Source organism: Salvia hispanica, chromosome 2, assembly GCF_023119035.1.
Source record: "Salvia hispanica cultivar TCC Black 2014 chromosome 2, UniMelb_Shisp_WGS_1.0, whole genome shotgun sequence".
NCBI lineage: Eukaryota > Viridiplantae > Streptophyta > Magnoliopsida > Lamiales > Lamiaceae > Salvia > Salvia hispanica.
In genome coordinates, this window is record NC_062966.1 from 15,981,664 (window position 1) to 15,997,500 (window position 15,837).

The 15,837-nt window shown below is 39.3% G+C and overlaps 2 protein-coding genes across 2 annotated transcripts; both read left to right on the forward strand.

The window, feature by feature from the left end:
• The first annotated feature begins 2,768 nt into the window (after positions 1–2,768).
• On the forward strand, positions 2,769–6,898 carry LOC125203978 (potassium transporter 5). The gene is made up of 8 exons (XM_048102509.1): positions 2,769–3,021; positions 3,320–3,542; positions 4,225–4,512; positions 4,590–4,850; positions 4,933–4,985; positions 5,084–5,198; positions 5,429–5,967; positions 6,039–6,898. The coding sequence occupies exons 1-8, from the start codon at positions 2,842–2,844 to the stop codon at positions 6,774–6,776; spliced, it is 2,397 nt and encodes a 798-aa protein (XP_047958466.1). The 5' UTR covers positions 2,769–2,841; the 3' UTR covers positions 6,777–6,898.
• Positions 6,899–8,596: 1,698 nt separating this feature from the next.
• On the forward strand, positions 8,597–10,240 carry LOC125206363 (zinc finger protein GAI-ASSOCIATED FACTOR 1-like). Its single transcript, XM_048105629.1, has 3 exons — positions 8,597–8,741; positions 8,879–9,275; positions 9,405–10,240. The coding sequence occupies exons 1-3, from the start codon at positions 8,597–8,599 to the stop codon at positions 10,078–10,080; spliced, it is 1,218 nt and encodes a 405-aa protein (XP_047961586.1). The 3' UTR covers positions 10,081–10,240.
• The last annotated feature ends 5,597 nt before the right edge of the window (positions 10,241–15,837 follow it).

Sequence of the window (15,837 nt, forward strand, 5' to 3'; positions counted from 1 at the left end):
GCCACCATTTCTTGGGCATGCCCAACAAACTTGGCCCTTGCCCTCAAAACTTGGCCACCACACACCATTGGTTTTTTATATTTCAACAATTAAAATTATTTTTATACATTTTTGGTATATTTTAATATTACTAGAATAAAAATTCTATGCATATAATAAGTAAAAAATGCATACTTAAAAAAAAATGCATACTTTAAAAATTACCGGACAAAAAAAATTGAAACCAAATTGTCGTCGTATTATAGATAGGGTAAAATTATACAACGACAATGTTTTAAATACAATAAAAAAAATGACGCACACCGCCCGACTACTCGGTGTTGTCATCGTCATCCATCACATCATCGTCACCGCCTCCACTGCCACTTGCACCGACCCCACTGCCGCTGGCACCGCCCGACTGCGACCCTTCGGCCCATCCCAACTTCGACCTCAGTCGAATAATGAGGTCGTAGTAGAATCTCCTGGTCTCCGGATCAGTTGTCTTCTCGTACAAGGCCAAATTCTCCTGAAGTTGCTTCATCATCTGCACCTCTAGGGTATGAGCCAAAGCCGCCCGCGGTGTTGAGGGCATTCTTTGTAGAGGTCGCGACGGAGAACTGAGAGCCGGTTCTAGATTCCCGGATTGCGGCACGCTGGCCCTGCGGACGTGGGCGCCGAGAGAGTCTGGAGGGGGCTCCTCCTCCAAAGCATCATCGTTCAGGTCGAAGGTGCGTGGTCACTACTCTGCTTTGTAGTTGCCGGCGACGCCCAGTCTAGTCCGCTTCGGCCCAGAGACTGGATCTTTGTCGATGAGGACCCTGAATTTCGGGCAGTCACGCAGAACGAGGTATTCGTCCCAGTAGGTAAACTTCGGCCACGATTCAGTATTGTACAACTGATACGACAACGCTCGTACGTCGGCTTCGGTGCGGCCGCTCTCAGCAAGGCGGAGTTGGGTCTCGTATATGCCACTGAACCTCTTCAACGCTTTAGTAATCCTTTCGAACTTCTTCCGGACCTGGCTAGCTGTACGCTCGACGCTCCCATCTGGTTTGAATTCGTTGTACACATCGAGAACGCGATTCCAAAAACAAACGTCGGTCTGATCCGTACCGACTATAGAATCGGTCGTGACCGCATACCAGGCTTTGGCTACAGCAATGGACTCTTCATTGCTATAGTAGGTCGACCGCCGGCTTCCACCGCCACCGCCACCGCCATCGCCATCGCCGCCGCCTCGCCCACCACTTCGGCCGCCACCTCCTCCGGTGCCATGCTCTCCTCGGCGGCCGGCGCTTCGACCACCGCCGCCGCTTCACCCCCCACCATTTCCGCCATTTTGCCCACCTCCGCCGCCGTTTCGCCCCCCAACGCCTTGATTTCGCCCGCGGCCGCCTTGAGTACCGGACATCGGGGTCTCTGGTGGTGTTCCCATCAACTTTTCCAACGTGAATCTATCAGATTCAGATAGAGGGGATTGGGTGTATTGGAATTGGGAGGATTGGAATGCTGAGAACGGTTGTTGATCGCGTCCATATTGGGTCGGTAGTCGCCGAACCCCGATTGGGGACGACCCACGTTCCTCTGCGGCTGAGAGGAGGACTGACCCCGGAGTTGGGGTGTCTGTTGCCACGGCGGCGGCGATTGTGGACTCCACAGGTGCGTTGGAGGGGGGGTCGGACTCGATCTCCACGGTTGGGAAGACGAAAATGCGCCAAATCCCGATTCTTCATAGCCGGGAGAATCATCTCCACCTTGCATTTTGTAGACTTTGAAAATGGTAGAGATTGAAATTTTAGGGTTTAGAATTGAGGAAGATAAAAAAATGGAATGAATATAGTATTTATAAATATAATTTTCGAATTTAAAAAAAATAAAATAAATAAATCGGTGAGCAGGGCCGCGGCTCTCGGCCCTTGCAGTGGCGGGCCGAGCCGCGTGCCCAAGAGCCTCGGCCTGGCCGAGCGCTCGGCTCTCCCTCGTCCACCCCCCCGAGCCGCGTCCACCGCTCGCCTCAGTAGTGGGGGGCCGCGGGCTGCCCAAGCCCGGGCCGAGAGCCGCGGCCCTCCCACTGTGGACGCTCAAAGAAACTATTGAATCTTTATGGAGTGTTTTAGTAAGTGGACCCTACAATCCACTATAACTAATTTCACTACTTTTTGTTTTCTTCTCTCTTACTTTACCCATTTTTCCTTCCTCTCTCTTTCTTTACCAATAATTTTCTCTTACTTTACTAATTGTGCATTAAAATTCGTGGCATTTCAAAAGTTTATACTCCATTTTTTACGGACAGGGATAGTATATTAGAGTGTTTTAAATATTTTATTATTAAATAAGCTCTCATTACACTTAAAATATTAATTTTATTACAATAAAAAATAAATCTCAAATTAACGACCTAAATAAAAAAGTACTACTGCTGAATGTTAGACGAGAAAAGTACTCCCTACTACTACTATAATCCGATTCTCTTCCGTGGTTGGAATTTCCGAATAAGCAGTTGAAAGAAATAAATTAAAGAATGAAGGAAAGTACAATGGTAGAAAATTAGTGTTGAGAAGGATGTCATGACAAAATTAAACAAGTAATTAGTAGATCCCAAATAGTAAAGAGCACCAATAATGCACATAAAATATTTAAGTTTCCACTTTCCACCAATGATGACGGAGCACGTCAGGTGGCATATTAATAGTAGACTTAACTTAAGGTTCCACACAATGTAACAACGTTCGATTTCCGAACTTAAATTAATAGTATGCTTGGTTTGACTCTCATGCCATCCGCCCTATAAAAACCCTCTACCACCATCACCACCACCCATCACATTGCCTTCTTGCCAAGCACAATACTGCATCAGACATGGCCGAGCCGCACCACAACACGGAAACGGCGTCGGAAGAAGCCCACAACCCACCCGCTGAAAATGAGGTCGGTATCAAGGAGAGGAAGGTCTCGTGGGCCAAGCTCCGCCGCGTAGACTCCCTCAACATGGAGGCCGGAAATGTTTCCTTCAAACCCACCCATCACGCCTCCACCCAGGTCTTTCTTCTGCTTCATATATTTTTCAAAAAAAAACAAAAATTTGAGAATCTTTCTTACTATATGTTGATTATAGTAGTACTATATAGCATATGTTCCATAGAGATCTACGAATATTAAAATATGAAACTAATTGCTCTTATTAAATCTCTTTTGTTCTTAGAATTTGTACTTCATCATGCAAATTATGTAAGTGGTGACAGACACATAAAATGGCATGAATATACGAATTCTTTAATTTTCGAAATCGGAGTTTAATTAAAGCCATATGTGATATGTGGGATGAATGAATGAATAGGTAAGTTGGGGGAGGACATTGAGCCTAGCGTTCCAAAGCGTGGGAATAATATACGGAGACATCGGAACGTCGCCGTTGTATGTTTTCGACAGCAGTTTCGACGGCACCATCAAACACAAAGACGACATATTGGGCGTGCTATCCCTCATCATTTACACCTTCGTTTTAATACCCATGATCAAATACGTCTTCATCGTTTTATGGGCTAATGACAATGGCGATGGTGAGCTTGCACTTTTCCTTATTTCAAACTCCATTTTAATTTTATCACTATCCTTTCAAATATGTAGTACAGTATATTTTATTAATTTACATCTCATAGTCAACAGCTGCGTGCGATTAAACCACATAAATAATTTTAAATGTATACTATGTTGAAATTAATCTTCCTGCGACCGCAACTTTTAGTGTCAATCCTAAAAAGTATTGGGAACATATATATTGCATGAATTTGGACGTTTTAGAAGAAACAAAAGTTGTTGAGATATACATAAGATTAATTGTTGGTTTTTTCCAACATATATAATTTTTTTTATTAGTGTGTCAAAGAATCAAAATCATCATATGATCATAGTATCACCTAATTATAGTATTTTGTGCGCAGTACGCACGCTGCATCACTCAATTACAAGTCCTTACTCCGTTAGAAAAACAAAATTAAGTATGATAATCATTTAAATCACAAAATTTGATCAAATTTTCAATTTTTCTCAATTGTCACAAAACCATACAGAACGACATATTTTGATAATGCTTGGAATGATGTTACTTGAATCAAAGAACTTTTTGTTTGTCTTATTCCAACTAATGAGCATAGCACTATTTTGAGCATCACTAAAAATGTTGTTTTATGGAGTACATGGATGTGACAATTAATAATTAATGGAATATACCTGAACAAATAGGAGGAACGTTTGCACTATACTCCCTGATATGCCGGTACGCAAAAGTGGGGCTGATCCCCAACGATCAACCCGAGGATCGGCAGCTCTCGAACTACCGGCTCGATACGCCGTCAAACCAGCTGCGTCGGGCTCAGAAGATCAAACACGCACTCGAGAGAAGCCTGACTGCCAAGATCATCCTCTTCCTCGCAACAATCCTCGGAACTGCCATGGTTATCGGTGATGGCGTTCTCACTCCATCCATCTCAGTTCTCTCCGCTGTTGAAGGAATCAAGGGGCTCGGCCAAGGTGAATAATTAATTAGTAGTAAATTATTTATTTACAATACAATTTCACTCATGTATTGTGAATGGATTTTTTTGCAGATGCGGTTGTGTACATTTCTATAGCCATATTGATAATCCTCTTCAGCGTGCAACGCTTCGGAACTGACAAAATCGGGTACTCGTTTGCTCCGGCGGTTTGCATCTGGTTCATGCTGATAGCCGGCCTTGGCTTGTATAACTTGTTCAAACACGACATCACCGTTTTGCGCGCCTTCAATCCTGTGTATATTATCAATTACTTCAAAAGGAACGGCAAAGAGGGATGGGTCTCTCTAGGAGGAGTCGTTCTCTGCATCACCGGTGATTCTCTTTCCCCTCTCTCTCTAAATATAGATGCTTGCAGTTGTTGCTAATATTATTTTTTCATATTTTTGGTGATCAGGGACCGAAGCCATGTTTGCTGATCTAGGCCACTTTAATGTACCTGCTGTCCAGGTATGATGAGGATCTTCCATTTCCTTGTTCTCGTATAATCACCTATTTTTCTTTAAATCAATACACCTACCTATATATATATATATGTTACGTTGCAGATAAGTTTCTCAGGAATTGTGTTTCCGTCTCTTCTGACGGCATACATTGGACAAGCTGCATATCTTTCCAAGTTCCCGGATCATATTGGCAGCACATTCTACGATTCCGTACCAGGTGAGCCTACCTAAATGAAACAGACAAATACCACTTTCAACTATTCCTTCTATTAATTGGTTGTAACTAACTTAGCAGTATATAAGAGAGAACTGAAACTAGTATATAAGTCTCAACTATTACTCCTTCCATTAATTGGTTATAAAATGAAATTTCATGAATTTCTATGATTGAATCTAGGGGATCGCCAGAAACTTTAACTAACTCAGCAGTATATGGTTTATGTGCAGATCCTTTGTACTGGCCTACATTCGTGGTAGCAAATGCTGCGGCCATCATCGCCAGTCAGGCTATGATATCGGGGGCGTTTGCCATCATCTCCCAGTCGCTGAGCCTGAGCTGCTTCCCAAGAGTGAAGGTGGTCCACACCTCAGCTAAATACGAGGGCCAGGTCTACATCCCCGAGATCAACTACGTTCTCATGATCGCCTGCGTCCTCGTCACCTACGGCTTCAAAACCACCGAAAAGATAGGCCACGCTTATGGTATTGCAGTGGTTGCTGTGATGGTCATAACCACACTGATGGTGACCCTAATCATGCTGATGATATGGAAGACCAAAATCTGGTGGATTTTGTCCTTCTTCATAGTATTCATGTCTCTGGAGATGGTGTATTTCTCATCAGTGCTATACAAATTCACCCAGGGAGGTTACCTCCCATTAGCCCTGTCTATAGTGCTTATGACCATGATGGCCATCTGGCACTACGCCCAGCAGAAGCGCTACGTGTATGAGCTCGGGAACAAGGTCTCCACCGGCCACGTGCAGGTATATATAGTAAACTTCACTTTCAAATAAAATTTAAAAAATATAGCCCTTACTAATATTATTTTCTGCAGGAGCTGGTGAAGAGCAGTGGTGTGGCCAGGCTCCCCGGCATCGGCCTCCTGTACTCGGAGCTGGTGCAGGGGATCCCGCCCATGTTCCCTCACTTCATCTCCAACATCCCATCGATGCACAATGTTGTAATCTTCGTCTCCATTAAGTCCATCCCCATCAGCAAGGTCGCGCACGAGGAGCGCTTCCTCTTCCGTCAGGTGGAGCCCCTCGACGCCAGGATATTCCGCTGCGTCGTCCGGTATGGATACAAGGATATAATCGAGGAGTCCGACGAGTTCGAGCGGCAATTGGTCGACAATCTCAAAGAGTTCATCAGGCACGAGCATTTCATGAATACCACCGCCGCCGATCAACACCACCACAACAACGCTCCGATTATTGCCGAGTCGGGTCCGATTGCTAGGAAATCGACTTCCTCCGTGGTCCACGTGGAGGAGGCGCTGCCGATCCAGTCCTTTGGGAGGTCGGCGAATTCGTCGGACGGGGTGAGGGTAATGGCGGCGATTCCGAGCGGGGCGGAGGAGGAGACGAGGGCAGTGGAGGCGGCGATGGAGCAGGGGGTGTTCTACCTGATCGGAGAGGTGGAGGTGGTGGCGGCGCAGGAGTCGTCGTGGATGAAGAAGTTTGTGATAAACTATGCTTACAGTTTTCTGAGGAAGAATTTCAGGCAGGGGGAGAAGATGCTGGCGATACCAAGGAACAGGCTTCTTAGGGTTGGAATGACCTATGAAGTGTGACTTACTTACTATATACTCCTACTTGTAATATGGTTTTCCTGAGTGGATATGTATGTGTTGTATGTTTGCTAAATTTTCGGTCGTTTTATTGTGGCATGGCATGTAAAGTGTTTCATGTGTGTCAATTCATGTTGTAGGCAATGGAGCAACGCCTCAATACTTCAATAATTTTATGAAACGAGATCATGGAATCGCTTCCAGATTATTTTATGTGTTTCCAAATTTGAAGGTGAAAAAACAAGCGAAACTTGAATTAATTAATTATATCAATATATAAGTATTTCATCATATTAAAGTCATCAGTATTATACATCCTCAAGTATTTGTTTCTAAGTTAACATTTCACTTTCTAAGATTTATGATCACAAATTCACAATATAAGTAGTACTACTAGGTTTCTCTTTCTGCCTTTGAATCCCTAGCAATAAACCAAGTACTGTAATAACTATATGTAGAACAATAGTACTACTACGTACTATGCCTCAGTTGTCATGACTAATTATCATGAAACTATCTATCTATGATTAATTGTGGGATTATTTTAGTTGGAAGGGGATGATTATGACTAATTATCATGATACTATCCATCTATAATTAAATTGTGGGATTCAATCTCATGAACCAAACATAATAATACATATTTAATCATGAGATTTAATCATGAGATTTAATCTTTAATAACGAACAACCCTAGTACTATATTTTAATATTTATTTAATTGAATTGATTTCATATGTAACTCACATATATTACATCCACATCTTGTCGATCAGCATCATTTTTGTTTATTTTAAAAAGCTACTGTAAAAGGGAAACCGGTGCACGCAAATAATGTGGTATTGCTGAATATCAACGATCTCATTTGTCATGCAACGTATGAACAAGACGTGATTCAATGAACACAACAGTTTATTTGTTTTAAAGTCAACTGAATTATTGAATTGTAAATGTAAAAAATAAACTTTAAAGTCAACTCAATTATTGAACCGTAAATGTGAAAATTAAGCAAATAGTGTAGCAATTAGAATACGTGGGGGACCAAAAGAAGCGTTATGGGCTCTAGCCATTTTAAAGCCAACCGAAGAGACGAATATCTTATTAATAAATAAGCAGAAAGTTATAAGTCATGGATTTGAACCTGGCATCAGAGATGACCACAATATTAGACCAAGCGCACACCATTTCTTATAGCACTCCATTTCTTAAAATTCGGTATACTTGCTTCAAAATTAATCAGTGCGTGACGAATGATTACATCTAAATAAAATGTAACGGTGATTTCTAAAAAAATATTAAAAAAAAGAAAAAAAAATGAAAATGGTGGTTCCATTTATCCATTATTTTGTCCATTTCATAACACCAAACAAGCAAGTAGCAACACCAACACACCCCAATCCTCTCTAGCTCCCTTACCACCTAACACATCATACATCATCAAGGATTAAAATACTTATTTGGGGCTCATCTAATTAATTCGAATGCATGAGACAAACAAACAAATACATACACACACTCATGAGCAATTGGGCAAAGCAGGTAAGACTGCATTTAAATACTCCTTCAATAGGCCTCACTCGTCTCTTTCTAAGGATGTTTACCGCTGTTCTCTTCTCTACGTCTCTCTCTCTCAGTTGCAGGCTCATGTTGATAAGAGAGGAACAGACAAAATGCAGATAATGAGAATGATTATATCATTATTGTATTGATTAAGCATGGATGCAATTTGTCCTTGTTTCTGGCTGCTACTAACAAACATTCATTACATATAAGATGACACCCCTTTACCTCGTAGCTACCCAAAAAGCATGCAAAATATCATAATGCACTCCAACTTTGTTGAGGATTTCGGAGAAGAACACCACTTCCAACCTCACAGCCCTACCGACACAGCCGGCGACGTCTCCACTTCTCGCCCCCTCAGTACGTCGTCATCCAAGAAGAAACGCAATCTCCCTGGAAATCCAGGCAAGTCTGCACCTCATTCTGGATTTACTTCAAAAATTATTATATCCAAAACATTGTACCTAATTTACATAAACTTACACAATAACAACCACTAAGAAGTAGGAGGGGCTGAAGCCCCCATCAACCTTTTTCTATAGATCCTGATGCAGAAGTGGTGGCCTTATCACCGAGAACTCTAATGGCGACGAACCGGTACATTTGCGAAGTGTGCCACAAAGGATTCCAACGAGATCAGAATCTGCAGCTGCACAGGAGAGGCCACAACCTGCCATGGAAGCTCAAGCAAAGGCCTGCCACACAAGCCAAGAAGCGGGTCTACGTCTGCCCGGAGCCCAACTGTGTGCACCACAACCCTGCCCGCGCCCTTGGTGACCTCACCGGCATCAAGAAGCACTACTGCAGGAAGCACGGAGACAAGAAGTGGAAGTGCGACAAGTGCTCCAAGCGCTACGCTGTCCAGTCCGACTGGAAGGCGCATGCCAAGATCTGTGGCACCCGCGAGTACCGCTGTGACTGTGGCACCATCTTCTCACGGTAAGTGAAAAATGCTCCAACTTTTTTTTTTTTAATTAGGGATTACTGTAACAGTACATGTCAAAGAAATAACAAGAAGAGGATGTTTGAGCTCCCTCTAAGCTATACTTTTGGCTCGGCCACTGGCAGGAAGGACAGTTTCGTGACTCACAGAGCGTTCTGCGATGCTTTGAACGAGGAGAATTATATGGCGAAGCATAACGCTGGTGGAGCAATGGTGCAAAACCATGCTGAAGAAGTCTTGTCTGCTTCTATAGATTTATCATGTCACGAACCATTGTCACTGAGCACGCATGGGATGATGATGGCCGGCAGTTTCAATCCATTTTACAGTCCAAGAACTCTGAAACCGGCTGGCATTGGGGGACTGAGTAGTCCCCCTTTAGCAGCAGACTCTGCTTACACATCAGCAACTGCGTTGCTGCAGAGGGCTGCACAAATGGGCTCAAAAACCAGTGACAGCACTTCTCTGTCTCCAATTCTTCTCAGAGGATTCACAGGCTACCTCACTCAAACCCGAAACGTCGCAGACAAGGGCTCTTCTGAGGCTGGTTTCAACACGGCCGCGCCCCAAATATCCACTGCTTCAAGCGGAATTCTTAGAGGTGATGTTGCAGAGATGGGCATATATGATCTTTCGGTGTTTATGGGTTCATCAGGAGGCGGTCATTCCAGCGGGCTAGTTCTCCAGGAGCAAGAGAAGATGACTGTTGATTTCTTGGGAGTGGCAGCTCCAACTTTTTCGGGTGCAACAGAATATGGGGATGAAAGGCAGTGCTTAGAGGATGTGCATTCCCAATGGTAGTTTGATCAGGAAAAGATATAATATCAGAATGAAAAGTCAGGAATCGTAATCAATCTGATCAATGTCCTACCCTAATTCTAGCAGGACAATAACACAATGATGATGATGTGTAGCCTATGTTCTAGTAGAACTTCCTAACTCAACCACAAACAAAAGTTGCCTTCTTCGTCCACTTTACTGCTAACTCTTGTTGAATATAGCATCCACACTTATCCTCTAATATACTCGAGCAGAGATCAACAAGTGAGATTAAAAGAAACCTAGATATTCTTGAACACTAGCATGACATAGATCGAACTAAACAGTAGTATGAACAAGATTTAAAGTTGTAACTGATGCCATATCAAATTTATCAGTATCTAAATCGCTGATTCACCATATCATTTAGGAAAATGCAACATAAATTTCCCCTTTCCAGACTTGATATACACGCAGTCGAGAGCTACTGGAATCGACAGCGCGGAGTTCAGGCGAATACATGATCAGCACTGTCCAATTTTTCGCATCGCAAACAGAGAAACTCCATAGAATCACTCCACACGAACCAGATTATCTCACTTCTCAGCCTTCCATCTGACAATCGATAACCAATAAACGCTGCAATCAACACAATGACAATGAGGAAAACGATCAAATCAGAAAATGGATTACCAAATTTCGAGCGTAGAAGGCAAAGGCCAAAAATGACGAAGCAATAATCCCCTGATCTTATTTTCCACATAATATATATCTTGGTTTCTCCATAAAATTAAGCAAATTTTGTACCACTTCATGATATTGATGCAGAGTAATATGATCCCACCATTCGATCGGTGAAAGAAACACTAAATCAAATCAAATTCTAACAATCTATGAAATTAAATAATTAAAATAAGTATTCCTACTAAACAAGTACTACTATTTTCTAGATTCATTCATAAAATTGATAGTAGTATTGGTATTGCTCAACCAAACTAACCAGATTTCTTTGGTATATCTCCTCGTTTATAATCAAAATTACATTTTAGATATAGCTCAAGTTGTATCTCTGTTTTAGGCGAAAATCAGTTTTGTAAATTTCTTCAATGCTCTTCTTTATACTTTCTCTACCCGAAAGCCCAAATTAATTGATTCATATTCTTTTTAGGATATTTTAAGTCAAATGAGTCATTTTATCTTTTACTTAATTCTATAAAACACTATTTTCGTAAAAATAATGGACCAAAAAGAAATGACTTGATTAAAATGTAAATATGTTATATATATATATATATATATATATATGATTTTGATCAAAACAAGAATTGGTTTAAATAAAGAAATCAAGACCAACTTCCAGCCTTAGGATCTTGCGAGATCATCTTGCGATGAAAACATCTGATGACTCACTTTATTAACTAAATCTTATTATTTTATTCATTAAAAATGCAAAAAGGTTACTAAAGTAATTAGCTAATCATCGGTTGTTTTGCCAACTCCTATAATTTTGCAATGTCTCTTTCCACTAACAAATCATATGCGTGAATTATGATTTAACATTCCTCATTTTCATCTCCTTCGTATCTTCATCTTCTTCAGCCACAGTACCGTCAAACTTCCATTATACTTGTTCCAGATATATTTGTTCCATTTTCAATTCTATATCATCGTCGTTGGAGATCCCAACTCCAATCATGTTCCATATTAATCTGTTCTATTTTCAATTCTAGATCATAGTCGTTGGCAGATCCTAACACCAAGAATGGAATCCGACACAAATTCTACTCTGCACGTAGATAATCAATCATACTCCGATGACGTTGTTGAGAATACATGTTATGGTTATTGTTCTATTTTTCATTTATTTGTTATGCTCCATTTCATATATTTGTATATGTGTCTTTCAGTGTCTTCTGTCAAAATGAATCTTTTCACCTATATTATTTGACCGATTTTTCCGCTATGCTTCATTTTGTGTTTAGTATGACCCATTTCCGTGTAAGACAATTGAACTTTTTGTATGCCGCGATTTCATCCTATTATGACATATTATCATTCTAAATCCAGTTGATCGAAACTTGTCTTTACTTCATCGTTAGTTTGTAGGTGCGTTCTGATTATGAATTTTTACAGATTTAAATACACCAGAATGCCCTATAGAGCTTAAACCTTTTGTTGTATTTTTCATTTATTTGTTTTGCTCCATTTCTTATATTTGTGTCTGTGTCTTTCAGTGTCTTCTGTCAAAATGAATCTTTTCACCTCTATTATTTGATCGATTTTTCCGCTATGCTTCGTTTTGTGTTTAGTAACAAATCTAGTTTTTGATGAGATATGTTGTTGTGTAAATTTTTTTCGCTCTTCATTACAAGCCAATTTTACTTCATTGTATAGGTTTATTACTTCATTCTGTACGTAATACATTGAAACTACAACATGTTTTTACTTGCTTCAAGTAGGTTTTGAAATGATTCAACCTATGCTTCATTCGAATTCATTGACATGAGTTTTTACTTTATTGACATTAAAAAATGCAATTTATTCAAGTGAATTTATTACTTCATTCAGAAACGTTATTACTTCATTGGATAAGGTTTTTACTTCATTCCAGTAGGACTTAAAATGCTTCTACACATACTTCATCCATATAATTTATTATATTATTCCATGTGTTTATTACACCATATCAGCGTCGTAGCGGTGGTGATAGATATTGTAGAGAGAAAGAACGGCACGCGACGGCAAAACTGCATTTACGTACTAGAATGTAGTAATAATCATATTAGAATGAAGTAAAAACCTACCGGAATGAAGTAATATATTTTGGAATGAAGTTAAATATTCGTAACGTGTTAGTATGACTTATTTACCTTCGGATGAATAAAAATAGACTGGTGATGAAGGAGAAAATAATTTATAAATTTGTGAATCTCATCCATAAAAAACTAAACCTAAAAGCCCTAATTTGGTATGGTTCGGTGGTTCGGTCTTTAAGAGTGGGTTTATGGATAATGGGACTATATATATATATATAGGGTTGCATTATACTCCTTATCACCCCTTAGTATAAAACATAGGACTAATGTAATCCCTTGGATCTATAAATCTGATGGCTTTGATTAAATATCAGTCGGTACATTATAATAGGGTTTTCGTACATTAAAGGGCAAAATTGGATACAAACAATTATATAATTCAGTTTTTAAACTGCAACTCCATGATTTCAGCGAGACATTATGATTCTGATTCTTAATATGGATTGACACCATTCTCTCTCTCTCTCTCTCTCATTTCATCTCTCACGTCTCCCTCAATTCTACTCTCCACCAAAACCCTAGCCGCCCTAAATTGACGAAGAAAAACAGTTTTCTCCTCCATTTGTCGCCGTCAAGATGAAGTGAAATACACAGTAGGCGGCACAATCGTCTAGTCTTTTCTGTAGACGGCGAAAGTAGGTAATTTTCACTCTAATCACTCTATCAATTTTTTTATTTTCAATCTACTCCACTTGTTCCTTAAATCGAGATTTCACTACTCACGATTGGGCTTCTGTTAATTAATGTTTTTTCTGCAATTTGAAGCTTTTCTTAATTGATGTTGTAGTACAATTCCCGTTTTGATTTCGTTCCTTTTTGCATTTTTTTGGGATACGAGTATTTTTAATTTGGCGTGGATTTGATTTTACAGTTGGGATTCGTCATTGAAAATTCCTTCATTCTATGCTCTGTTTTTTCCCCTCTTGTTTTCGTATATTGCATTGATACAGTATCATATTCAACATGTTACATCATGTAGGCAGTTTAGTACATGAATAGCTTCTATTATATGGAGTATCTTTTTGTGCTACATCATGGTGGTTTACGAATACATCATTAGTTAATACATTATTCTTTGATAAATGTACATTATTGTAAACCAAACTGTTAATTTATTCCTGCTCTCACTGTACATTATTCTATGCAGTATTTTGATTATAAAGCTTCATTTCGTGGTTGTATTTGTACATTATTTCAATAGGAAACAATGCTACATTATACATGCATAGTTGTACATGACTTACACATAATTTACTGTTACAACATTGAGATAGATAAGTACATCAATCGATGCTGATTTTATGTATAATGTTCTGTTACATCATGTACCTAGATCTGTACATCATGTTCTATTACATTGTTTAGCTGTAGATGTACATTAACTGATATTTTATTGTATGTGTTTCTAATAGGTTCAACGAGTGCAAGAATCAATTTCGAGGATGACTTTGACGGTGACATGCCCATTGCATTAGCGCAATGACTGGCTTTAAAGATGTTTAAAGATGTGCTACATTATTATTTTGTTGTAGATTATAATGTACGAAAAATTGTAATTTAATGTATATGTCACCTACTAAGTAATGTAGATTATAATTTGTTTGATGAAGGGCAGAAGTTATATCCAATCCCCAAGGGTTTAGTAGTCCATGGGGCTAGGGTGTAGTACCAACCCACTAGCACAACGTTCACTAAGGGCAAAGAGTTAGAGTTGTTCTCGTAGGGTTCAATTATTTATTGTTTGGTGTAGTAGTCATTGTTGTATTCTTAAACTTATTAGGTTACATTATACAGGTTAATTGTTACATTATTTGCTACTGATGTATTGTACATTAAAACCATAAATATGTTACATTATATATGCATACTTGTACATGACTTCAAACTTTCTTTACTGTACATAATGTTGTATTACATTATTCTGTCATATTCCATGTACATTAATGTGTGAGATTCATACATTTAAATATCATTTTCATACATTAACATTCATATGAAACAAAAACCCAACAATAAAAATACAAATTATATGAAAGTGTTGGTAATATGCCCTAGCCTAATGGATTGATAAACCCTTGGGGAAAGGATTCATCTCTCTGGCCTTGGTGAAGTTTTCGTTTGACAGTCGGTACTACAACCTAGCTCGATGGATTGATAAACCCGAAGGGCATGGATTCAAATAGACTCAAACATTAACCTACTTCTTTCGTACATTACTCAGAGAATGCATATACATTACAAAACCGTCTTCGTACATTACTCAGAGAGCACATTTACATTACAAAACTATCTTCGTACATCAAGGATTATATGAAACCAAAAATAAAGAGTAAAAACATAATTCTAGGAAAATGATGGTAATATGCCATAACCAAATGGATTACTAAACCCTTGGGGAAATGATTCATCTCTCTGGCTCTGTACATTAATGGGTGTGAGTCAGACAATCAAATACCATTTTCATACAATAACATTTGTATGAAACCAAACCCCACCAATTAAAACACAAATTATAGGAAAGTATTGGTAATATGCCCTAGCCAAATGGATTGCTAAACTCTTGGGAAAAGGATTCATCTCTCTGGCCTTGGTGATGTTTTCGTTTGATAGTCGGTACTACAACCTAGCCCGATGAATTGCTAAACCCAAGGGGCATGAATTCAAATAGACCCAAACATTAAACTAGTTTTTTCGTACATTACTCAGAGAGCGCATATACATTACAAAGTCATTTTCGTACATCAAAATCAAAGAGTAAAAATATTATATTTTTATAATAATAAATTAATAAGTGAGCGAAATTTATGGTAAATTTTTTTACGAGAAATCAAACTAAGATATTGTAATCTTTATAGATTAGTCTAAGTAAATTAAAGATTGACTATTCAATATGGCTTGATAAAGTGGCGTGATTTTAGGTAATGAAAAAACTGATGAAATATTGACTTCCAATACTAACCTTTTCGATTTTTTTATTAATTAT